The following is a 27,858-nucleotide window of genomic DNA, read 5'->3' as shown; positions in this document are numbered from 1 at the left end:
ACAGTAAGAATACTTTTGCGCATTCTTGGCTTGTCTTTATGAAGGTTTATGAGCTGTGTTTGAACTACTACCCATTCACACTTTAAATATCCATCCAAATAATCCATCTTAATAAAATTTGAATTACAGTGCACTCGCGGTAACTCGAATAGCCGCTAAGTCGAACGACGTGCTAACTCGAACACATTTTTTCCCCTATTGACTTCTTTGTAACTCGAACAATAAAAAAGCACTATAACTCGAACAAAAAAACAAATTTATTTGTACACACATTCTTTTCAAACATGTACATTTTGTACATAGATACATATGTAATAGTATATGTATATAAATTATATGTATACTAGTGTATTGTCCATATGAATATTTCGGGGTTAATATCCCGTTAGTTTTCTGGGAACAACATCTTGCATTGACCAAATTGCTTTAAATTTGTCATTTGTAGTATATCAGTGCACGTGAGTAATGGATCGTAAAAGGTTGAAGTGTTTAACATTAAAAGAGAGGGCTGAAGTCCTTAACAAAATTAAACGTGGACGTAGTGTTACTTCTCTAGCGAAGGAATATGGGGTAGCCAAGTCCACCATAAGTCTTATAAAAAAGAAAGATAAGGCAATTTATGGCTTGCACTAACGCTACCGGCAACCATAAGCTTAAACTTCTCGTTATTGACAAAGCAAGAAATCCTCGTGTTTTCAAAAATTTTAACTGTCCGGTGGAGTACAAAAATTCCAAATCAGCCTGGATGACTTCGGCGATTTTCAAAGACTGGTTTCATAATTCGTTCGTGCCGCAGGTAAAATCCAGATTCATTAAAACAATTTTTTTAACCAAGTTAAATGACTTTAATATTTAGGTAAGAAAAAAATTGAAAGATGGGGATTACCTGAGAAGGCTCTTCTTCTAATTGATAATGCCCCATCACATCCCAACGAAATCGAATTAAAGTCCGAGGATGGTTTAATTTTAACTATGTTTATGCCGCCGAATGTGACACCATTGATCCAACCAATGGACCAAAACGTAATTCGTATAACGAAACTATACCACAGAAATTTTCTACTGGCTTCCATTTTCAACAATCGATCGAAAAATCGATATCGATGACTGTTTTTTTAACATAGCACACTCAATTGATAAGTCGAACAAATTCGATAAATCGAATTAATTAGTTCGAGTTATCGCGAGTGCACTGTATATGAAAATTCAAAATTTATTGATCCAAAGCGAACTTGAAACTGAAAGTCAAGAAATTTATTTGGACAATAAATTAAATATTCTACAGATACAACACGAATTGCAGCACTGACGAATTGCAAAATTTATGCGAAGAAATTTATGAATTGCTCTAAGCGATTGTGTCAACTTCGTCTAAAAGGATCAACCTCCTTCAAAAAGGTAGACATTAATTCGAAATTTTTCCAAAATCTCATTTCAAAATCTCTTATCGATGTGTACCTATTGTTTTGCAGATGAGGTTGTGCCAAGGCGTAGCGGGCAAGTGTCGCTCGAGGATCTTTGTAATAGATGGGCATGGGTTTTAATTGTATGTCCAATCCGCATACGAGTAATGGCACGGAGAGGTATGCTTGGATCGCACACTGGCCTCTTTCTGCTCGGGTTGATTGCAGAGTAAATAATTTGTTTTATTACTAGTCCACAAAAAATACTCAAAATAATTAATTAAATTCATTTCATTAATTATTTCATTTTATCGATGCTTACGCCGCATATGACCAGTTATGTGTTTTTTATTTCCGGCAGTGTTCACTGCTCAAAAAATTTGCTACGTTTACAATTATCTGAGATGGCGGAGAGTATTTGGGGGATGAAAAATCATTTGACAGATTGCGCTCACATTCAATTCAGCTTTTGCTTTTGCTGAATTGATGGTGCTCTTCGAGAAATCAAACATCAGCATCAACAACAACAACCGCATTAGCAACGTATAATAGCAGTGAAGAAGAGTGGGGTATGCTGTGCTCACAGGATGCAAAATATAATATATCCGTTTTAGTAATTTTGAGGGGCCCAAGCGCGTGCATTTCTTACGAGGCAACAGCGATAGTGGACGCGATGTGACACGACGACAAGATAACTTCATATATTTAACAAAAATTATACATAAAAGGATATTAAGAAAACATATAAGGAAAAAATGATTTTGCAATAGTGAGCAATATAACTTTTGGCGTGCGTACCTACGTATATGTGCTGCCAAACTTTACGTTTATATATGTATACATGAATGTGCTGTGCTTGTAAAATTCAAGTCGAGTGAAATAAGAAAAATCGAAGTGAAAATTACATACCATAGCCTATTCGGGATGCGAGGAAAAAATTAATGAAGTAATATTTCAACCTCGGAGTGCTTTTAATTTGTTATAAACTTAAAAATAAACTAAATCTACAATAGATATTTCTTTAATCTGAAGAACCAGTTAGGAAATATTGTGGAAGAATAGCAACTGTAATGAGTGATTGTGTGTATGCACTTAAATATAAGTATGTAAATATAATACATCTGTCCAAATGTATGCTCACACACACATATTCCCGAGCTTAAAAATTTCGTGCATTGCACACGTTTGTGTACCGTTAAACTCCAAAGACTTCTTCAGAGAATTGAAACAATACTAATAGATACCTACAGAGAATTTAAAGTAAATATTTTGGGATTTTCTCAAAGCTCGACTTGATCAATGTTCAGGAACGTCTGTTGCATGCATGCATACGTACGAGTTTATAATCATGTGCTTAGAAACATTGTAGTGCTCTTAATTTAAAAAGGATAATAAACTCAATGACAGCAAAGTCTTCAAATTTAGACTCTACCAATGTTAAGCGTCAAGAGGGAAGAAAAAATCAATGCACATTAACGTTGCGAGTTGGCTTTTCTTTTGCCTCTTTTCGGTATCATAAAAAGTTCTACTTGTTGATACCTGTAACAGTATTTATATACTTTCGGCACCGATCTTGATCGACTTATGAATTTTTATTTTATTCCATGCTGGGTTTATTCCCCCGGTTAACTTCCCGAAACCTGAACAACTGAAGTTGTGGGTGATGGATACGAATCGCCCTTTTGGCTAAGTCCTTATATTTTCACGTCTTGTTGTTTTCCATTCTGATTAGTTGAGCATAGGAGTATCTTAAAGCGCGTCCAAGTTGCATTTGCAAATATTTGGCCGCAATATTTTAAAGCTACATTATTATGGGTTTGTTATCTTGTATCGAGACGCGTCCTTAGCAAATGAAGAATTATATAGTTGGTTGGTTAGTTGGTTGTAGTTCTACCCAAGTGACTATTCGTTAATCAATTAGCACATTGGTCGTCACATTGCGTTTATCGTGTAAATTAATGCCCGTTAGATGGCCTACCATATATTTTTGGAGCATCCTATGCCATATGAAGAAATATTGAATTTTCTCCCTACCTTCTCAGCAACAGCTGGGGTAGGATTCGTTGAAAGGAAATCCCCATCTTGTAAGGCACTTTCCTGACGGATAATGTCCCGTGGTACTTACTACAACCTAAACACCAAAGGCCTTTTCCTCTTTACCACGTTTCAACGCCTGCCCAACGCTTCTAGGCAGTTCAGTTTTTGAATTAGGCATTCCAGTGCTCCGACCAGATGGCAGTTTTATCCATACAATTCATTTTGCATTGCTAGACTATACACACCTGATCTGTAATTGGCGCGTACTTCCTGTTAGGTGTTTAGCACTGCTTCTTCTCCCATCAGAGTTGTGCGTCTTGATGTTGTCCTTAGAATGAGGCGTCTTACCAACATACGGAGATAGGGCATGTCAAACATGCTCACGGATGGCTCGAAGTTGGACAGAAGATTTGGTGGGGCAGTATTCTGAGAGAAGCTTCCAATCAAGCTCAAATTTAGGCTTCCGAACCACTGTAGTGTTTTCCAAGCGAAGGTAGTCGTTACTAAAGAAACAGTAGATTGGTTGCTTACTTCTGTAATTAAGCACATTAATATCTACTCCGCCAGCCAAGCGGCAATTAGGGCATTGGGCTTGTTATTTGTTCGTTCGAAATTAGTCCGGGAATGCTTGACTTCTCTTTCGATTGCATCCGAATACTTCGATATTATGCTCATCTGGTTTCCCGGTCACAACGACATAGAGGGAAACTGCTGCCCTGATGAGCTGGCTAGACAGGGGACCTTGGAGACGGTTTCATCTCAAAAACGGGAGGATTGGAGTTCCCTTGGGAACCTCGAAAGATGGCCTTCGCGAAAACTTACCGAGTGCTGGCTGGACTAGTGCGCAAACGTGCAAAGTCCTTCTAAGGCTAACTGAGCTGAAGCACTTGAATTTGGTAACTATCCTTATTGGACATTTTCCGTTAGGTGCACATGTGGCGAAACTTGGGATTGCTTCAAGTACTTTCTGGAAAAACTATCTGGAGATGAGAATACTCTCAGCACGCTAGGTGAGATACCCTGCTCTTGTAGGACAAAAATTTAGACATCTGGGCTCTCACCCGTGAATATTGCGAACATAATTAGCCTTTTCCAACAGACGAATTTTGAGTATTTGACCTAGTGGGCCTCATCGCATGGGCAACCATTTTTCCTATCATATCCCTCAGTTTTATACCGCCTCTGGATGTTTTGTTTTATTAATGCCTACCAAGGGCGGCCACATTATTTCATGCCCACATTAGTCTTCGAAAATCGCTAACCGCAAAGAATTATTGCAGTAGATATTCTAGTTAATAGAACTCTTTAACTATCAATACATATTGATGATCTATTTCTGCTAGTAAGCCTATCGCTTGGAAGATGTGGTTTACCAGCCGTTGTGATTGAATGGCTTTAAGTTTTTATCTCATCAATGCAGAGAGCATCCAGCAGTTCCTACTTTCTGTATTGGATGGAAAACGTACTTGAAAGCACACGTCCAAATTTAGGTTGGTTACCAAGATTACAAGACACTAATATAAATATACAATATGAATATACGGGTGGTATGCAAATAACATGGTATAATATTTTGTGTAAGCAAATTTAAATGAGAAATTAAGTAAAAATTAAAAACTTCAAGGCAACAAATGAAAAGATGGAGCATTAAAATAAGCTTCGAATAGATTGGTGAATGTACATACATACATAATAGAATGCTGCTTATTACTTTATGCTCTAATAAATACATATGCACATATGTATGTATGTGTTGATACCAAATCATGCAAATACAGTTCGCTAAAATGTTACTGAGCGTATGGATTTCGCTCTCGCATGCAGAGATAAGAGAGCAGATTTTCATCATTTGTTCAGCCACTGACTTTTCAGCAAGTACTTGTACATGATGCAACTGTCGCTGTGAGTCCTTTGCTCGAAGACGCGATAAAGTTTATAAGTATGCCTAATGGAGTACTTGTGTATTTATGCGGCTATAGCGAAGTAAAATCAGAAGGGAAGGCTGGCAGATGGGCAACGGTAGATAAGTGCTTAAGTTGTTGGAAACATGTGCAATTGAATTAGTGATATTTTCTCAAGAATTCCCGTAATTCTGATACTTGACAAAACAAAAGCAATAACAAGCAAGTGGATTGTTTATAACAAAGAAAAAACTCACAACGCGTGCATAGTGCGACTGAAAATATGCATATGTACATACGTACATTTATGCATGTGTATACATTAAGAAAAGGTCCTGGGAAATAACTTGTCTTAAAATAGGCAATTACAAGGTTAATTATACACAAATACACCTTTTTACGTATGCTTGTATGTATATATGCATGCATGTTCCCAACTACTTACATGTCGCCGATAGAAATAGAAACTATTTTTGTTTTGTTCTATAAATTAAAAAGTTAAGAAATACAACAAAAAATAAAAATAAAAATAGGGCAAGTGCATATGTATATGTATGTCTGAACATACTTGTAAACTTACAGTGAAACACAAGACTTGTGGTACTAGCGAAACGCCGATGTCCTCGTGTATAATTTCGTCACAGCAGTTGCGTCGTCGTAATTGAACTGGTCCACGACCGTTTGTTGGCAAGGATACGTCAATTTGGCGATGGCGGTACGGTGCTGTGTTACCAAGATGAACAACAGTGAAACTGTCACTAAAAACCCACAAAGGAACTCATACCTGTGCTGAAACTTTACGGTAGTGTTGTTCGTGATTGGAAGCATTGCCGCTAAGGTGAGCGCCAATACCAACATTCATAAGGGGTTTTTAAAGATGTGGCGTGCATTTGTGTACTTACATACTTGCCAACCGCGTGCGCGCTTAAAAATAACACAAGGTCGCCACAGAGTGCTGGCGTAAATGATTTTAGTAGCGGTCCGAGCGTTAGACATTAGAACCTACTGAGATAACAAATGAGATCTAATATTTTTTTAATGAAACCGAAACTCAAGTTACAGTTAACTTCTATTGATACTAGAAAGTTAAGAGCTTGAAACTTTTTTAATTTTATAGCGCCGAGTTAGCTTCTTTTTTTATTATTGCCTGCTTATTTTGATGGAATAAATGGATTATTTAAAAAATATTTCGTCGCCCTTATACCAGAAGAGTTCATGTGCAAATTTTCTTATTTCGAGTTAATGGGTCAAGTCAGATTAACCTTTGAATGTTCCAAAAAGCAAGAAGACCATGGGTACGAAGAATTTAAAAATAACATTTTATATCAGAAACTAAACCTTCTAATTATTTGTGAGTAATAAACATTAAAATTTGATTTCACAAATTTTTAATTTTTATACATTCATGTTTAATGCGGAGCACGATATTTTCTATTAAATGAGAACGCTTGACTTCCACCCAAATCTATTAAACGTCGTAGCAGTAGGCCAGCTAATTTGATTTTTTTCTTTCGCGTGTACATTCGGATGTCAGCACGAAATTGAATTACGAACAAAACGTTTACTCACATTCAAATTAGTAATTTGAAATTTTGTAATGAATTCAATTTCCAAAGTTTTTATGAACATTTTAAAATAATTTCAATATGACAAATAAGATGATTTTTTTCTATTTTACCTTCACAAAAAAAATCACTTCTTTTTTTCTACTTTGACGTGACATTCTAATATAAAAAATGTTGTTGTTGGCCTGGTGCCACCACCTTTAATGATTTCGCCTTGCTTTCACCATCTCTATGAAATTGCAGGGAAAGTTTAATTTTTAGAAAAAATATTTCATTTGCAAAAGAGTGTGCTTATGAGCAACAATTCGCTTAAGGGTTTGTATCGGTGTGTCCAGAACGTTAATGCCAGCGCCGACTTCAAGAAGTTTTTTTTCAAAACAAGAATGTATTAATTAAAAATTTACACAAATCAATTGGACATAAAAAAAGACCTAATGCCTCACAGTTGGTGATTTTGTGTTCCATAGATTCCTCTTCATCACAGCAGAACTTGCATGATCTTGTGTTAAAGTGTAAGTGCTCCACAGAGTAATCTGAGGCCCTTTTTATCTAGGGTTAGAGCAGATTTTGCTCTTTGGCATTGAAGTTCAAAGACTTTTTATAGTGATTAAGGCCGCTTGTGCCGTTCCAATATTCCCTGATTTTTGTTTGCAACCATTTTTTGGTTTCCTGTTTTATATTATTTTTGTTAAAACCGAAAAATGGGGTTGTTCGAATAAATGGCCTTCTGCACCTTTTTTGGCATACAAGTCTGCCTTCTCGCTTCCTTTGTGTCCCTTATATCCTGGTACCTAAATCAGTGAGATCTGATTATGAATGGCCAGTTTGTTGTGTACCGTGTACCGCATTGGTACACTCTATTAGGACTTTCACTTGAATGTTAAGCTATTCAAAACTTTGAGAATCTATTGGCTGTCCGAAAGTATTTCATTACAATCGATATTACTTCTAAGCCGAACCGTGTCAATGTTCTGCTACATTAGGATCCTCCGAATTGCCATTGTAAATGCACCTCTGAGTGCCAGAATAATGAGTAAAATCAAAATGGCCGCCATATAAAATTGAACGCTTCTATCTTTAGTGGAAAAGCTTGATTCCAAATGTCTTCGTCTGAATCCCTAGATACAGCCATAAGAAGTGTTGAATCGACTCCTTGTCTTCTTCACGTTGATGCATTGCCAATGATTACGACTTCTATTTATAAGAACTCTTTTTCAATTATAAGCACAGCCCGCAAGATTGGTCCGTAAATAAGTTTTCTGGAAGTATATTCGTACGTACCCGTCGACTTTCAGCAGAAGCATTAATATTTACAAGGGTACCAGATAAGAATAATAGGAAAAGAAATTTAGATTAAACAAAATTGGTATGAGATATCAAATAGATACCTGCTTTATTCGTTACTTGATTAATTCAAAATTTTCTCGAATAATTCAACCCAACACCAAAATAAGAAAATACTTTCTTTTGTTTTAGAAAAAAAAAAAATAATACAAAAATAAAATTAATAAAGGTTTACAAGTGAGATGCTAAGACAAACGTGCGGATGGACAGATTGACGGATGGGCATGGCTACAGTGAGATTTATTTGGTCATTTCGGTATATTTGTTGGATTAAAAAACAGCAAAGTGCTCATTTGAAACATTTTAAGAAACAAATAAATGCAAAATAATCATCGCGTTACTATCATTGAAACGGATATCACTCAAAATACCTAAAATATGCATTCAAGACTTTGTGTGAAAAGTTCAATGTCGATGTGTCGAACAATATCTGTGCCGATAATTAACTCGGATTCACTGCTCGAGAATCAGACTGTTGCAAACAGTTTCGTATGAATTATATAAAATGATAAAAACCTATTCAGTATGGACTAAGGTGAACACTTACCTATACTTACAAATCGATATTTACTAAGGCCGTTGAATCCTGTTGGCTTTGAGCGCCTTGACGTCGATTCGCAATGCATTTTCAGTATTCCATTATAAGCTATAAGAATTCATTACAATCGCAATGATAAAGAAATTAAAAACAAAACTCCGCCTAAATGAAGAATGAAGAAACAAAATGTCCGCACGATATCTTTGATCGTGTGCACATTTACATATTTACTAGTTGGTGCTGCAGTATTTGACTCACTCGAATCGGAAACGGAAAAGCGGCGCTGGGAAGCACTGCAAGGTGAGTACTTACACTCATAGACATGAATATGTTTATGTGAAGGCGCCTAACTCTTGGCATGCATACACACATAAATGCATATGTACATGCATACGAGTATATCGGTAAAAAGGGCAACACAAGTGGCCCACTTTCGTAAGCGCATTAAATAAAGTATAAGAAAACGTTTACACTTGTATAGACACTTGTGCTTGTGCTTAGGTGCTCTCATGCATGATAGGGTTACGGATATAGCGTCACACATTTAAATTGGCGTACTACATACATATACATATATATGTTGTATATGTGTGCAGTATGTTTGTGTACATTAATCTGCATACGTTGTGCAATAGTAGCTTAATGTTTGTTTTTCTTTGAAGCAGAGTTGACGTCAATTGACAATAAATATTGATGACAATTACCCACAGTGAAGTGAGTAATAATTGGCTTGCAGCGGAGAAGGGAATCACGTTTGGAGATTAGAAGTTTGTTTTGTGTATCAAATTTATACGAACATTAATATTTTGTGCTTTCGAGGGGTATTATGCATACGTATTTTATATTTTACTAGCAAACCCGGCCCCCTTCGCTGGGCACACTAAAATGGAATAGATATGGTTTAGAACAGAAAATATATGATTTTCATATTATCTATTTCTTTATTCTTTTTTCAAGCGCTTTGGCATAAACAATATTTTTTGTTTTTCTATTTGTTTTTGAGTAAATATAAAATATAAATTGAAAATCAGGAAAAAAGAAGATTGTTTTTAAATTTCAAATCAACGCATATGAATAAACAATCGTCTTTTTTCCTGATCATCCATGAATTTTTCGTTTCAATTTATATGTTTTATTAAGCATTGGAGCTTTTTTAACCATTATCCATTTATATTTTTCAAAAAAAAAAAAAACGAAAACAATTTTTTTTTCCACGAACACATAATTTCATTCGGATTTCACATTAAATTCTCAAATTTCACAAACAATTTTTACATGTTGCACTTACGTTTTTTTCCATATGGCATCCAAATCAGAAAGAAATATTGACACATTGTAACTCACCCTGTCAGTTTGAGAGTTCAGTTCCGCCCCAAGCGTTAAAAAAGTAAGCGACATTATGGCTGGTTCAAAAGAACGCTGTACCCGTTGCCAGTGCTCCGAATTACAACCAAACTTTACGAAACCCATTTTCAATACTTACTTAACAATGTGCGTAAGTTTGGTTTAATTCGGTGCAAATACACGGCGGGTCCACGTTTTGGCATATATTTCGAGACCCTAGTCATGAATAGGTATGAAAATTACCCCGTATTAAAGCACTTATCAACAGCTTTCATTTGATACCCATATTGTACATACACGTCCGAAGGTTACCCGGGTCCACGTTTTGACCTATATCTCGAGACCCTATCTACCAATAGGTATTCAAACTATACGGAAATCATCTTCAATACCTACTTAACAATGTGTGTAAGTTTGGTTTAATTCGGTTCAAAGACACGGCGGGTCCACGTTTTGGCATATATTTCGAGACCCTAGTCATCAATAGGTATGAAAATTACCCCGTATTAAAGCACTTATCAACAGCTTTCATTTGATATCCATATTGTACAAACACATTCTAGGGTCGACGTTTTGGTCTCTATCTCGAGACCCTAGTCACGGAGCGGATGGAGATACTCTGAACTAAAGCATTCACCTACAGCTTCCATTTGATACCCATATTGTACATACACATCCGAAGGTTACCCGGGTCCACGTTTTGACCTATATCTCGAGCTTTATTTCCAAAATAAAATATAATCCATGTTACTCGTGGATGATGTAGCTTTCGAATGGTGAAAGAATTTTTAAAATCGGTCCAGTAGTTTTTGAGCCTATTCATTACAACCAAACAAACAAACAAACAAAGTTTTCCTCTTTATAATATTAGTATAGATGAGAAATTCGGACCAGGATTCGGAAAGAATCTTTTCATATGTTATTCGTTGTTTTTGAAGTGAAACTTCTTATGCGTCGAAGGACGTGCGAGAATAGAGAGTAAAATTTTAAGGCCATGTAACGTTTTGGGCATTTTCGTTCCGCAAGAGAGAAAAAAACATATAACGTAGAGGAAAAGGAGAGAGATACCTTATATACATATATCTTAGATACACTTTAGGCTATTTTTCCCGAGTTTTTCGTTGTGGTTGCTAATTTCTAGTGAGAAATAACACTGCCTACTTTTTGGCGCTCGTTTGTTGGTGCAAACTTGTAGGAAATATATTTTTGGTGCCTACTTTTTGGCGTTATATTTCCTTCGTGCCTACCGTTTGGGGCGTTTTTTGGTCTTAATTTTTTTGGCGTTATTTTTTGTGCCTACTTTTTGGCGCTTAGTTCCGTTTTCTGGCTAGTGCTTGTGCGTACTATAAAGTGCTATCCATTCCGGCGTCGGATTTATTGGTATTGCCTTGCGGTAATTTGTGCCGTTGCTGCGGTCCTGGAATCGCTGCGTTTGTGCGGGTGATAAACGCTAGGAGTAGTGCGCGTTGTTGCCACCTTTTGTGTCCGGCGTTTACCTACACCAGTCGACCCTTCTCCGTTTTTTGTAAATTTTGTCTAATTGTATTATCTGCAAATGTTGTGAATTTATTTAGATATATATTCTTCCTCTCTCTCTCCCTCTCATTCTCTCTCCGCTCTCTCCCTCTTTCTTTGTGTGCCTTGAAAGTTTCACTTCTGTTATGTGTACACGCACTTTTGTTTTAATAAAAGTATTAGTTAAATTAAGTTTGGTTTATAAAACACAGAATTTGGGTATAAACACAGCCGCCCGTATAAAGCACAGCGAAATTTACTTAAGGCATTATCCGCGTCATAAAGACAAATATGTAGCTCTATTTTCCAATTATTTTTAAGAAAAATATGAATATGGTAATGCAGGTATTGTAAAGAAATAAAAACGGGTGTATTTCTTAAAGAAAAGTCACAGCTGAGCTGCAAAAAGTGAGTATTTTGATGAAAAATATTCAGTATAATGCCGCACGCTTTGACTGTCCTTCCGGAGGCTTATAGTTTTTAAGTAATTTGTTGCTAAAAGTGTGTAAATTTAGCGAAAGGTTATGTTGCCAGGCATCTCATAAAGGCCGTATGCTGGTAGAATTTTACAGGGCCGTTGACGAGAAGGGAATTTTTAAATTGGTAGAATTTTTGCGTGGATCAAGTTTCCGCGTAGACGGCCTTCGGCTGCGCTCCAAAGAAATAACCGTTTTAAATAAAAACATTATTTGTATGCGTGCCGTATCATCACCATCATCAACACTGAACTGAAATAAATCATTTTTGTTAGTATTTTTATTTTCATTTGCAGGCATCCGGCAACACAGTAGTGTTGTCAATTCCGATGAATTGTTATTCTCGTTTAAAATGGTGATAAATGCATTTGCATTTCAAAACAAGTAAAACACGCGTGTGAATATTTAAGTATATAGTGAATATCACAGGCACTTTGAAACCAAAAAATTGCAGAACCATTATTTCCGGAATATTGAGTGTCATAAAGAAATTGAAGAATAGTGTGCATAGATTGTTACAACCATCTAATGGATCGGGAAAATAAAATATGTGAATCTATGCCATTCGGTATGCCAATGAGTTGGACTAATATTGACTTGGACGAACCTTGGACTAAACTAATTCTATCAAATTGCTGCGCTTCTAAAAGTAAAGGAACCACATTGAGAAAAATGGAAAGAACATCATTCGGTGTTCCAAGTTCCGAACCACAGGGCTCAAAAAATGCATGCAAATAAATAACAATGTAAAGAAGCTCACTCAGATGTTCAGGATCATTCCTGCTATCCTCCATATCCCCGCTTTCCTTAAGCTAATCAAATACCACCGCATCATTCGGAAGTCATTCCTATACCAAAAATGCCGTAATGTTTTGAGACAGGATATCGAAATCTTCACCAAAAAAAAGAAACAAAGATCTAGAGTCAAATGAGTGAACGATTCTAAGTTTTTTAGCACTGCCTGCTCAATATTAGTCGAGTCGACTACGATCTAAAACATACATATAACTAACGTATACGAAATATCATTGGCAATGCAGAGTTAAATAAAATTCCAATTTTTTTAGAGCTACAACTAACTCTTCCGATACACAGTAAAACATGAAGATATTACAATGGAATATCAACGGTCTCATTAATAATTTTCCTGATCTTAGTATACTAATAAACGAGTTTTCTCCTGAAATTATTTGCCTACAAGAAACGCATATTCCACATAATAAATCTGCTTACTCACCACTAAAATATGTTAGTTACTATTACAATAGTCCAAACAACAACACTTGCAAACAAGGTGTTGCCCTATTGGTAAAAAAATCCCTCTTTCACAAATTCATCCCTATAGTATCCGATATTCAATCTCTAGCAATTGAAGTAGATGTAGGCTTCAAAATTACTGTGATTTCATGTTATATCCCACCTCACCAAGTTTTTAGCAGCAAAGACCTAATCCACATTCTAAACTCTTTCTCCACGCCTTTGATCTTGTTGGGTGATTTTAATGGATGGAGTCCCCTTTGGGGATCATCCTCCACCAACAATAGAGGAAAAATTATTGAAGACGTCGTTCTCGCAAAAAACCTCATCATCCTTAAGGATTGTTCCCCGACCCACTTTTCCACCCACAAGACTTTCTCCCACCCTGACATTTCCCTCGCCTCCGCATCCATAGCACCAAGATTAACAACTAAAACATTAGATGACTTACACAATAGTGATCATTTCCCCATAATAACTTCCGTTTCTTTACCTCAAAGTTATCAGGTTAAGCCTAAGCCAAAATTCAATACGGAAAAGGCGAACTGGGAAGCTTTCAATGCCACGTTGGTATCCTTAGCACACAACATACCAGTCTCTACCAACGTAAATAAAGAAGCTGCGGCAATCAAATCTCTCATTCGGTCAGCTGCCAATGTTTCAATTCCACAGACCAGTACTAAAAAATATACAGCCAGACTTCCTTTCTGGTCTAACTTGCTCTCCATCCTAAGGAAAAATAAGCAGACCTCATGGACTCAATTTAAAAGAAACAGGACGGACGAGAACTTCATTGCGTATAAGAGACACAATGCCCTATTCCGGCGTGAGTTGAAGTCTTGCAAAAGACAAGCACTAGAAACTCTCACAGCTAAAATTACACCACAGTCCAACCCGAAAAAAATTTGGGCTGACATAAGAACTCTCACTGTCTCTTCCCAACCTAACCATATCCCATTTATTCATTTCCCAGTAGGGCCAGTTTATTCCTCACAAGAGATAGTTGAAAAATTCGCAGGCCCCTGGTCAAACTACTCCCACAGCTCAAACTTTCACCCCGACTTCAAGAGAAGAAAAGTCAATATAAGCGCTTTTAAATACCATAACCCCTCCCCTTCCTCCGATAGTGTAGCAATAGATTCACCATTCACAATAGAAGAATTCGATTTAACGCTTTCTTCTCTGAAGGGTAAGACTCCCGGTGGTGATAGAATTAACTACGCGATATTAAAAAATATTCCTTCCTTCTTAAAATCCCGACTCGTTAACCTATACAACTCAATATTTAGTCAAGGATTATTCCCTCAAGCGTGGAAAACTGCCGCAATTATCCCCATCCCCAAACCTAATAAACCCAACTCCCTCATATCTAGTTATAGACCTATATCCCTTCTCCCTTGCATGTCAGAAGTTCTAGAGAAAATGACTTCCCGGCGAATCATCTGGTTTGCCCAAAAAAATAACCTACTTAGCCCACACCAGTCTGCGTTTCAAAAAGGACTTGGTGTAATAGATCCGCTTCTAATATTTGATCATTTCGCTAACTCAGCACTTGCCGATAGAAACCATGTATCTGTGCTTAGCTTAGATTTTGAAAAGGCATACGATCGAATAGGCTCTCACAATGTATTGGAAGAGCTAAATCGCTGGAAGATTGGGGAAAAAATATATAATACTATCAAATCGTACTTATGCAATCGCAAATTTTATGTTCGTGCTAACAACCATGAATCCCAAATCCTTCCCCTCTTTAATGGTATTCCTCAAGGATCACCTCTATCTGTCATTTTGTTCATCATAGCTTTTAATGCAGTTAACTCTATAATATCCAAACATCTGCATGTCGAACACTTCATTCACGCAGATGATATGGTAATTTTTTCAAATACCAAAAATTTATCAGAAGTTAAAAGTACATTTAGCGGTATCCTTGCGGACCTCGAAGTTTGGTCGCAAGCTTCGGGAGCCAGTATTTCTATGAATAAAAGTTCTACATTCCATATATGTCGCAAGCATAAATGCATATTCCCACCTATATCCTTCTCCAATACCTTAATCCCCCACACCAGCACACTTAAAATATTAGGCATTATCTTTGATAAGCGACTAACTTATAAGCAACATTGTGAATACGTTAGGTTAAGCCTATTATCTAGACTAAACATAGTTAAATACTTATCCTCAAAGCACTGTTTGATACATACAAATACATTATTAAGTATCACTAAATCTCTAATCTTATCTAAAATTGACTTCGGACTGGTTATATACGGACACTGCGCTAAAACTCATCTAAAGCGCCTAGAAGCACCTTACCATGCTGCAGTCAGGAGAAGCATCAGAGCCTTCCCCACTTCCCCCATAACCGTTACCTTAGCGGAAGCTGGACTTCCCACCATTACGGAAAGGGTGGCCAACAATACAAGGACAAGTATTTTGAAGATAATTCAATGTAGAAACAGACTTTTGTTTAAACACATCAACTGGAGTACTCAAAAATTAAACAGAAAGGGCCGGGAATCAACAATCTCCATCATTCTAAAAGAAGCCGAAAAACTGGATATCATTGCTCAGCCAGTACTTGTAGAACCTGCAATACATCCACCGTGGGTCGTTCCCAACTCGATGATTTTGAACAATCTATCCAAACATTTAAAAGATTCCACTAATACAAACGAATACAACCAGACTTTTCTCGAAACCATTTCCCCATTAAAGAAAGATTGGGAGATCATTTTTACCGACGGTTCAAAAACCGACACCTGCACATCGTTTGCAGTGACAAACGCAGAAGGTGTTACCATCTGTGCCGGAATTTTGCCAAGATTCACTTCAATATTTACAGCTGAAGCAGCTGCGTTACTTGAAGCAGTAATCTTTGCCGCCCAGAAATGTAGCAAGCACTTAATTTGCACCGATAGCAAATCCTCAATCGAAGCTATCTTAAACCCCACAAATGACACCCCGTTGATAACAAAAATCCGCAATATAATTTCAATACACACAGGTGCAATCAAAATTATGTGGGTTCCTGGGCACTCTGGGATAAATGGTAACGAAAAAGCTGACAAGAGAGCGAAAGAGGCGAATAAGGAACCTCTACACACATTTAACTATATCACTTGCAATGACATAAAGATACTAGCGAAAGAACTTGCCGCAGATAATGCAGCAACTAAATGGAACACTTATCAGCATCCTTATAAAAACTTTAACCCCTTTGGGGAAAAAAATACATACCCTCCGTCTGCATTATGTCACCAAGCAAAAACCTTTACTCGACTGAGAATCGGTCACACACTCATGACACATGCCCACCTGCTCAGCGGTTCACCGAAGCCTACATGCCCTTTTTGTGGCTCCAACGAATTTACTACACTTCACCTGATAGATACTTGTCCTTCCCTACAAAATATCAGAACGTCCTTTTTCTCAAGCATCAAACCATCGGAACTCCTCAAACAGACAACGGTATGCAATTTAAATAAGATTTGTGATTATGTATCTAGATGTAAGTTAAGGCTATAAGATACGCTGTCATTTTTTATTATACTAATAGCCGAAGGCCATAGTAGCCAGTGCTTTAGCTCTTTAAGTGGAATAGTTATTTATAATTGTTACTCTTTTAATAAATAAAATAAATAAATAAATTTACTCAAATACGCCTTTTTATTAACAGTTAATTTTTTAAGATAAATATATTTTTGCAAGGATATTTATTACTAATAGGCTACTTACGAAAATATGGACACTAAGAAAATTCTGAACAATGAACCCTTTTCCAATGCACAAAAAATGCAATTACCGACACAGGTATCAGTCAAGAATGATAGAGAAAGAGATTGCGCCTTCCGAATTCGCTGTGTCCTAAAAGAGCAAGAATAGACCAACAAAAGAAAGGGGAAGAAGAAGAATAGGCGAAAGCAATGGAAACAACCAAACACGAGAAATTATATGCACACACGCATACTTTTTAGTCACGGCGTCTTCCGCATGTAAACGCGAAAACTGCATTAGGAGGCTTTATATTCCTTTGTGCTTTAACAATTTAGGACGCGGCAATTCGTTTGCATTATATTGTTTAGTTTTAATCTCACAAATCACAATATTAGCAAGCTATTCACTGAATTTTTACAAGCATGTAATATCTCCTCCTTTTGTTTGTTTTGACCTCAGACTTGTCAAAATTGTGAAAAAATAAAGTAACTGTTCTGTTAAAGTGCCACCGCCTTGAATATCAGCTCTGTGCATTCGCAACCTAAAGGTCAATAAAACGAATAAAAAATGTTGCATATCTTAAGGGGAACTGGGGATCTAACTCTCTAGCGACCTCACAAATGCAATGTTTCGCAAATTTTTCCAAAAAAGGTTTGAAAACATCATACTGTGTATGGTTCTGTTTTAAATAAAACATGTAAATATTTATATGCTTTAGTTTCAGGTTTCCCTATTTTTATTCAAAATACCTCTCTTAACAATTATATGTACAAAATGACAGGATTTAAATACTTTATACTTCTATTCTAACTATGTATTTATGTATATGTGTTGGCTATTTAAACTGGACTTCAACCTAATTTTTTTACATGTCACGCAAGCAATTACTCAGAAGGTTTTAAATGAGGAATAACATATACATATATGTATATTTCTTTAAGTTCAGATACAGGGTGCGTACGGTATTTGAGCACTACTTGAGAGTTATTGAAATTTCGCGAATTTTTTGGATTCTTATTAGTTTTACGCTCAATTACGCCCCAAAACATGTCGTTTCTCGCCCACAACACCTAAAACATAACAGCGACTGGAAACTTCGAGTGTATGACAACAGGATTGGAACATAGCAATTTGTCATTCTTGTGATTTCTGCGGTTGGTCTTATGGTCTTGGTCAAAATTTTTTCCATCAGAAGAAACCCATAACATCTCAGGCGCTTCAGATTGTTTAATTTTGTTTAGAAGGCGTTTTGATCGGATAACTTGTCGTGTTTGCTGCGACAGAAACTGTTTTCGGCGCATATACAATATACAGTATTGGGCAAAACTGTAGCACTCCCCTAGTGCATTTTCTGCAATTACTGGCTTTTTCAAAACAATGAGATCAGAGATAAAAATTTGATGCGTTTTATTTTTGCTTATACATTCCTTTTTAATAAAATAACATACTTGTGACCATTATTTTTATTTCAAAAGTTTAACTAAAATAGTTCATTGTCGTCAATAATTCAATGGACAAAACTAAGGCACCCCTTTATAGTGTAAACCAATACGTTTATATGCTAATATTTTGTAGAAAATCCCTTATTTTGCATAACTGCAGCGCATCTTTTAGACATTTTATTAAGTTATCAGTAACATCTTGCAATAAGCCTTCCATACTCCTTTTACAGCTTCAAACAGTTCGTCCTTGGTCTGGTCTTACCCTATTAATTTTTATACTAACTTTAAAACGTCTATGCCATTACGTCGCAACAAAGTTTTACATCTGTTAGACGTATGGTCAATAGCATATCCTCTTCAGCGGATGGCAGCAACACGCTTTGTAAATTGTCGCTGTATATGCACCGGCTCATTATTCCTATAGTTCGATGAATTGGTCCGATACCTTGTAGAGAATAACAACCCCATACCATTATGTTACCACCACCGTATTTGGTAGTTGCATTGCAACACTTAGGGTTGAGTCCATGCCCTTTCGGTCTTCTCACATGCCTTAGATCAACGGAATCTTTTATGTTGTACTTCGATTCATCCAAGAATAAAACAGTCTTCCACCGAAGATGAGCTTTCGCAGAGTTTAGTCTGGCTTTTCTATTTTTTGTTGAAACCACCTACTGAGCAACCGTCTTTCAACTGCTCGCCTTTTAATTGTTCGTTCATAAACTGACTGATTTGTTGATCCAATATTTTGAACTCATTCTATGTCGACATATGTAAACTATTTTTCCCCATCACTGATTATATTGTCATTAAAACTTTAAAATCACGTGTTCCTTGCCATTTATTTGGCGCGTACACCCTTTTAGGTGTTTGGCTTAGCTCCTCCTCCTATTTGTGGTGTGCGTCTTGATGTTGTTCCACAAATGGGGGCACCTAAATTTTTCATGGCAGAAATATACTCAGAGGTTTGACATTGCCTGCCGAGGGGCGACCGCTATTAGAAAAAACGTTTTCTTCATTTTGGGTATTTCACCGAGATTCGAACCTACGCTCTCTCTGAATTCCGAATGGTAATCACGCACCAACCCATTCGGCTACAGCGGCGGACATTTTTACTAGTCTATAAATTATATTATTTCTATACTACAAAAACAACATTCTGTACATAAGTATAAGAATAAGTCAAAAAAACAAATACCCACTTAAAAGTGCAATTATTAAAAACTAAATAAAATAGTAATCCTTTTGAAATTTAATTGAATTTCATTTGTATTTTTACAGCTGTCGAAGATATGATAATACGAAAATACAATATTACCCAAGAGGATTTCAAAGTGATGGAGACTGTTGTGCTCAAATCAGAACCACATAAGGCTGGCCAACAATGGAAGTTTACTGGTGCGTTTTATTATGCCACAACAGTGTTGACCACCATCGGTTACGGCCACTCAACGCCAAGCACAATCGGTGGCAAACTCTTCACAATGTGCTATGCGATTGTGGGAATACCACTGGGTCTTGTGATGTTCCAAAGTATTGGAGAAAGAGTGAATAGACTGAGCAGGTTAATTGAATATTTATTACTTTCAATGTCTCTAAATATAAGTATATATATGAGGTTTGTTAAAAAAATGTGACTTCAAGTTTTGCGGGCCACGTGTATGTGGTGTTGGGTTTTCGATTTTGGTGTTTTTTGCTATGTAAGAGTTTCATATGGCAAAATAATTAATTTTGTTGATAAGTGTGCAGAACGGTTGTGAACCTCTAAACTGGTGGAACAAAGCAGGAGTGGCCATACCACTTTGAGCGAAAACCATAACGTTACCTTAATCTGGGTCCCGGTGCATCGGTACATCGGTACATTGAAGTAAACGAAAAGCAGACGAACTGGCAAAAGGAGGATCTGCCATGGGTAACATTCTTGCTGCAAGATTGCAATCTCCTCCTACTCAATTCTCAATCTCTGGATATAGTCGTGTAGGAATAACACGTGTAACTTGTTGGTAGCGAGGATGCGGCAAAAAAATGGTGCGGAAGCGCTAATTGGATTATTGGTGAATCACCACTTAAACCAACCACCCAACCAAGCAGAAATGACCACCAGTTCCCGTTTGCTGTAAACAAAATCAATCTAATTAGATTTTTAGGGAGGCACATAGAATTTTTTTTTTTTCGAGTTATCGATCTTTTTAGTTTTGGCTTTTTTTCAGCTCACGAGCGATGTGTTAACATTATCAGCATTGTTGTATTTTTAAATAATTTTTGACAGACATACTTGGGTTCTCGTACACAAACGTACATATGTGGAGTACATCTAGTGGATCGAGTATTCTTCGCCTAGTTGTCTGTTGCACCTTTAAACTAGTAGTACGAAAATCGCTACCAGTTGTCACAGCTCCAACATAAATGTACCCTTAGGTGAGCTTCGGTGTTTTTGACGACTCTTTGCTATCGACAAATTTCACCTATTTTTAATTAAAGACAGCACTGAAACTATGCCTAAGCCATGTATTTACCAGATTTTGGCCTCCTACGATTTTCCTGTTCTTAAATCTGCAAACAGACTTGAATGGACTGAGATTGGCACGATTAAGGAGAGAAAACGCGCATCCTCGAGATGCGCATGCTCCCAAGGACTTGCCATGTAGGCATATCAGAACAGCGTTGAGAAAATATATATTGACGAATAAATAAATATTTTTCGAGAAAAATAAAAGGTCACCTTTTTTTGTACAAGCCTCGTGTCTATTATACGTCATACATATATATTATCTTTAATAATTTTACTAATATACATTATTATTATACAATATTAGTCTAAAATGCGCAAAGAATTAATTGTGAAATTATTTGAATTTATTTTCTTCGGTTATTCATTCAACGCATGGCTTTCATCGACCATCTGCGCATGCACTTTTTCGTCTTGATCCACTATAGCTATGTTATACAAGCAGTGAAGAAGTCACTACGTTGTAAACGAACTGCAGCTTCTGAAGTAGATTTAATATGCGTTGTGACAACGCTGAGCTCTCTAACGATAGCTGGTGGTGCTGCAGCCTTTTCACGCTACGAAGGTTGGAGCTATTTCGATTCAGTATATTACTGTTTTATTACTTTAACTACAATAGGTGAGTAAGATAAAAAGTGAACACATTTATTTTTATTTTAAATACATTCAGTTTGTCAAGAAAATGTTTCAGCGTACTAAAATATTCACGTAATTTGCACCTCTCTAATTAACACAATCGCTATTTATTGAATTTGGACAGTCTTTCAAGATTATTCTATTAACTTACGTAGTTATCAATTTCGTAACGGTAAACTTTTTTAACTCACCAAAGTAAGCAAAACAAAAGAAAAAATAAAAAATAACAAAACAAAAAAAATGTTTCTCTCAGCGGTCAAGAAAGTATTTTTACATACATATCTATTTTCGGCTTCGTTTGATAAGACGATTTTCCGTTATACCATTTTCTCATTGAGATATTACACACTCGTCACAATGGGTTCATTGCGTCCGTTGAGGCAAGGAATTTGATTGACAGCAAAATATATTAGGTGTATTTGAGTTGAAAGCGCCACATACGTACCGTACGTCATGATGGAATGCACAAAAACTGGCAACTTTCTACTTTTACCGTACGGGAAGTGCGACGAAAATGAGAACTGTTTATAGGAGAATAATTTTGTATCGCGCAAATTTTTATCGATGTTTTTTGTATTATATCAAATCAAATGCAGAAAATAAAGGAATATAAATTAATTGAGCCAATTCAAATGCACTATTATATTTTCAATAAAGCTTGAAAGGGTAGGGAAAAGTATAGGTTTAACCAAATAGTCCTAGAAAATGAATGTGCGTCCCGATCTCGAAGTTGTGATCACACCCACCGTCTACGACTACCATAAATTCTACTTCAATAAGCATTAAAAAAAAATCTGTTTTTGTTTATATACGTCATGTCAGGCAAATGCGTTCCCGCAACGGACCCATTGTGACAGCCCCATTAGTCATCAATCAGTCATAAAGTGATCGTGAGAGTGATTTCTTGATCAACATATCAATTCGTACGTAAATATAAAGAACGCAAAAATAGCTGGAAAACGACATCGTTTGAGGGGATTCAGTTGGTCCATTACAATTATACAACAGGAAAAGTTTGCAACAGCTATCAGAAATGTTTTATTTCACCCGACAAACTATTTAATCAAAAAAGTATTGGCACACTCGAAAAATCAAAGTTCTCAGTGCTATAACTTTTCTTCTAATGAAAGTATAAAAAAATAGAAAAGGGTAGTTTCTAAATGTACTAATTTATTACGTGTTTGAAAAAAAAAAATTATTTCGACTTAGATTTACAAGCCTTGAAAAGTAAAATAAGACACAAATTCACATCAAAAAAGTATTGCCATTTATATGGCTTTCGTCAAATCTTTTGTGCAGCATCTGACTCAAATAAATTGAATTTTGATTCATCTCTAAATATGGTGGTGCTCCAAAAAGGGTCGGGCTTATTTAAATGCTGTTTAGCAAATTCTAGCCTCTTTTTCTTATTTACCTCGAAATGAAGGGATTGCGGGGAGAAACCCTTCCATGATACCCAGCCTTATATAGGGTGTTCCGAACAGTTTGCGGGTTGAAATTGATTTCAAATAAATTTTGCAGGGTCTCGCACAATTTGACAGCCGAAGTTTGTGCAACCGCGGACACAACAATTCACTCCAGTCGTTCGGTTAATTTTTTTGGGCGACCAGATCTTCTCTCCGAGGCTATTTTGCCAGTATTGCAATAATGCATAACGACGTTTCGAACGCTGGACCATGATTTATCGACAAGTTTGCCAATTTCGCGATAGGTTTTTTTTTTCTAAATACAGTTTTGTCATTAATTGACATAGTTCTGGGGAAACGCCCATTTTGGTCTATAACCTTTGAAATCGCGATCAAAAGTGATTGCGGCCATATGCAATTCCTAAAACGTACGAATAAGTAAAAAAGCGAGAGTGAAAATAACGGGAGTTCACCGTTATGACGCCAAAAGCATAACCTAACATGAAGAATGTGCCAATACTTTTTTGATGTGAATTTGTGCCTTATTTTACCTTCCAAGGTTTAGCTTGTAAACCTATGTTGATATAATTTGTTTTGTTCAGATACATAATAAATAAATACATTTAGAAAATACCGTTTTCTATTTTTTTATACTTTCATTAGAAGAAAAGTTACAACACTGAGAACTTTGATTTTTCGAGTGTGCCAACACTTTTTTGACTAACTGTAGATAAGCACATAAGAACATACGTAATTCGGCAAGTCAAGGCAAATTCATACGAATAGCCTTGACCGTTTTTGAAACTTAATATTAAATTTCGTATTTCATTTGTTAGGTTTTGGAGATATGGTTGCTTTACAAAAGGATAATGCACTTAATAACAAACCGCAATACGTAATGTTCGCACTGATATTCATATTGTTCGGTTTAGCAATTGTTGCCGCCTCGCTGAATTTGCTAGTGTTGCGGTTTGTTACAATGAATACGGAGGACGAGCGAAGGGACGAAGCTCAAGCCATGCAGGTATTGCATTCTAAATTCTTGTGTGTAAAATACTATTAAAGCTGAACGAAGCTGATTTAAATGCTTTCATTATAATTTATTCTCGTATTTATTATTAATTTAATGCTTTAATTGTCTTGTCATGCCTTTGTGTCTTTTTACGTAAGTTTTATTGTATGATGCATAGATATGCCTTTTATTGTTGTCTATAAGTAGTTGCATTCAAGTAAAATTATACCACTTTAAAAAACTTTGTCAAAATATCGCTTAGCTTCATTTATTCAACAAATTTATCTTATTCGGAAGAGTTGACATTATTGCACTCATCTTATTCGAAATAGTGTGACTCGCAGCTGCCAAATCGCAGTCGCTCTTTGACCAGGTTGAGTAAGAGCATATCACTCGATCGCTTCAGAACGGCATAACTAAAATGATTCGAGTGAATTGGTTTCAAAGTTTTCAATTTACTATATGACCACAAGTAAAAGGAGACATCATCTAATGAGATACAGTCAATAGATATCGCCATAAATTTCTTTCGCAGCGTACAAGCCATACAAATTAACTTATATAAAAACATTCATTGCATGGGGATCAAATCTCGAAAATACAAGCAGCTCTCGAGTGAGACAGCCAAAAAATTTATTTATTTTTACGAACGGTCGAAAACCAATATATGTACCTTGCGATCCGAAGGCGTTATGATACAATAATTTATCTTTTAAGCTTAAGGCCATAGCAGTCACAGCTCTTACCTAGGCTATAATTTTAAAATTATTACACTTAGGTCAAAAAAAAAACCTTGTCTTAACGGCAAAGCAGCGTATGCCTTGTATTTGCAAGAAAACACTTTTCACACAAAAAATATGTGGTAGCCCTTAAAAAATTTTTTAACTAAAAATATAAAAAAAGAATTTAATTAAAAATATAAAATATAAAAAATTTTTTTTGCTCAAACATATCTGCCCCGGCAATCAGACAACAGTCACTGGTTCGTAAGAGTCCATGAGTAGCTGCAAATTGTTGCCTGAAAACCGGAAATATAGTAATTTTCAATGCACGATTTATGAGCTTATAAGTACATAGACATTTACATATTTACGTACGCTAGATCTTAACTTTTTACATTGGTTTTACATTTTTATAATAATTTGTAGAATACAACTGAGTTTGCTACTTTTTTATTATATTGTATATTACATTTTTCGAAAACCTTTGAAAATTAATATGTATTTAGTATCTTACAATAATTATTAATGCTTTTTATTTAAAATTGAATGAATGTCTAACTTAATTTTTATTATCCCCAAAAAGCGCTCTTCCAAGTAACCATTCAAGAATTGAAATACTTCCAACACTTTTTTGAGTAACAAAATTTCTCTCATGCGCCGAATCAATATACGAATTAAAATTTGGCACTTAATCGCATGCCATTGCTTAAACAAGTTCCGATCTAGACTTATTTAATAACTCTTTTAAGAAATATAATATTTTTTATGAAATAATAGTTCGAATTTGCACACTTTGCCTTTGAAACTAAAATTTTGTATATCACTGTGAAAATCTCGCCTAAAGTTCCGAACTTTTTTTTAAATTCCAATTAAAATGATAATAAATGGTAAAATAAATTTGTTTTCTTTTGATTTTCTTTACAAAAATATTGGGCAACGAACAATACAATAGTTTATGACCAAGTCCAATATTTGGACAAAAGAGGTGATTGCAGTATTCCAATTAAAAATTTGTTTAAACGTATCAAAAACATATAAAGACAATATTTGCAAATACTTAAAAATACTTAAACCAGAGACTCAAAACCACTTACCTCAACTTTAAAGTGAAAAAACTGAAAAATCTATATATCTGTTCTGGAACTAACTATTTTAACTTCAAAAACACTAGCAAAAGCTCGCACTCACCACTATTACTTGGTTATTTGTAAAATACAACCACATATTTTATGATCTTCAAGCGGGGAGTACAAAGAAACGTCGAAACAAAATTTAATAGTAATCTCTTTTTCCATATAAAGCAAAACTATTTTTCTGAAATTTGTTGTTCACACATCGATCACAGGTTGCTAAATAAAAGAAGGCAATGATGAAAATTAACAAAACATTTTACATACAAAATTTAATGAGCATATTTTTTGGAATATTTTAACTTAATATTTATTACCATCGTTGGTAAATTTGACCCTTTTTTTTAATATGAAAAATATTAAATTTCTAGGGTCGTTGAAGGATTAAAATGTTGCAGAAAAATATGCCTCGAAAAATTTCAGTACGAACTTTCAGGTAAAAAAGGTGCGCGACAACGGACAAGAAAAAAACATTGATTTGTTTCCAACACTGTTGGACCTTTCGTACTCACGATCTTCTTCAATAAGTACATACACCTACCTTTTTTTAGTAGATAAGCTTCTTAAAAAAACGTGCAAAAACAAAAAAAAATCGTGCTAAAGTATACACGCGACATATAGTAAATTTGGGAATATGTTCCACAACTTTAAAAAATCGTGTAATATGAAAAAACTCTAAATGTTTTCCCAACAGAACGTGCAAAAAAAGTCATTATTACTTCCATATTACCATATTACCTAAGCACTCGTATTTATTAAAAATTGAAATTGAAATTAGGGGAAAAATCAACTTTTCCACTATTCATCGCTACTTGATTACAAGCGTGGACGGACTGGACCAAAAAAGCAATCAGTAGATGCCATATGTCAGATAATAAGTCAGATATGTCCAGCCCATCTGTCGGGCTTTATTCAAATCATTAAATCATTTTCGTTGTAATAAAGTCTGTTATTAACGACTATTTTTTGATTTCTAGAGCTGTTTTTACATGGTGGCGCAAAATTAGTCACCCAGCAGAAAATTTATAATTTTTGCAAATGACGTCGTACGTCAGTCATATTTGACACTCGTGAACTAGACAGCTGTAGTATATAAACAAACAAAATAAACAAACAAAGGAGCGCGTAAAGGTCAAATAAAGATTTCCATCACTCAAAATAATTTTTTTATGCAGTAAAAAATGATTCGAAAACAAAATTGGATGATTCATTTTGCGACACCTTTGTACAATACTTATCCGACTGTATTGACTTGGTAGTGCTAAAATGTACTCGAACTTATTGCATCGCTTTTGAAGAAACATATGAACACAAGTATGTATGTATCTTTACTTAGGTTAGGTAAGGTATATCTGGCTGATCTGAATAGATCTCACATATACCATAGTTCGTGATACATGTCTTGGCGAGTTTTAATAAATAGTTTAAACTTTTGTCAGCAATATCCTTCAGAGATGAGAAGTATACCGATCCCATGCAGTTGCACGAGTTCTGCTTAGAGCAGGACAGTGGCAAAGGAGGTGTTCTAACGTACCCCTTTAGCTGCGTGATATGGAGGGAGCCAATGTCTCGTCTGTACTCCAACCAATATTTTGCATTCCTTTCTTGGTAGTTGGTTGTTTTCGTGTTGCAAGTTCGTAGCATTATTTTGGCAATCCTGTGGGAGGTCGAGGCTTCCCATATAGACTGTGCCTCCAGAGTTAGTTCCTCGCCTAGTTCCGCCTTCAAAACTGAGAGTGAGGGGTATATGTTCGACGTACTCATCCTAGGCGAGTGGGTGCCTGCCTTGGCAAGCTCATCAACTCCCTCATTCCCTCTATTCTCTTGTGCCCTGGTACCCATCCGTCCATTTTCCATCTACAGTGTTGCAAGCATTCCGAGCTAGTCATAACAGGTATTACTGC

At 35.9% G+C, this 27,858-nt stretch overlaps 1 protein-coding gene and 1 long non-coding RNA gene across 3 annotated transcripts in view; both read left to right on the top strand.

Moving 5' to 3' along the window:
- The first annotated feature begins 1,206 nt into the window (after window positions 1-1,206).
- On the top strand, window positions 1,207-2,498 carry LOC128860784 (uncharacterized). 2 transcript variants are annotated; one of them, XR_008454298.1, is made up of 3 exons: window positions 1,207-1,398; window positions 1,473-1,632; window positions 1,765-2,498. It is a non-coding gene; the product is annotated as an uncharacterized LOC128860784 (long non-coding RNA). The 2 variants fall into 2 exon arrangements; XR_008454297.1 differs by having other exon boundaries at window positions 1,208-1,398; window positions 1,741-2,498.
- A 5,821-nt stretch (window positions 2,499-8,319) lies between these two features.
- Window positions 8,320-27,858, top strand: part of LOC128856000 (two pore potassium channel protein sup-9) — a 29,341-nt gene continuing 9,802 nt past the window's right edge. Inside the window, exons 1-4 of the mRNA XM_054091318.1 lie at window positions 8,320-9,088; window positions 19,821-20,103; window positions 21,477-21,667; window positions 23,927-24,114. Coding sequence (XP_053947293.1) covers window positions 8,962-9,088; window positions 19,821-20,103; window positions 21,477-21,667; window positions 23,927-24,114 — 789 coding nt within the window. The 5' untranslated portion in view covers window positions 8,320-8,961. The remainder of the gene's footprint in view (window positions 9,089-19,820; window positions 20,104-21,476; window positions 21,668-23,926; window positions 24,115-27,858) is intronic.

The sequence above is a fragment of the Anastrepha ludens genome, chromosome 2 (assembly GCF_028408465.1).
Source record: "Anastrepha ludens isolate Willacy chromosome 2, idAnaLude1.1, whole genome shotgun sequence".
Taxonomy (NCBI): Eukaryota; Metazoa; Arthropoda; class Insecta; order Diptera; family Tephritidae; genus Anastrepha; species Anastrepha ludens.
This window is presented reverse-complemented; position numbering and strand designations above follow the sequence as displayed.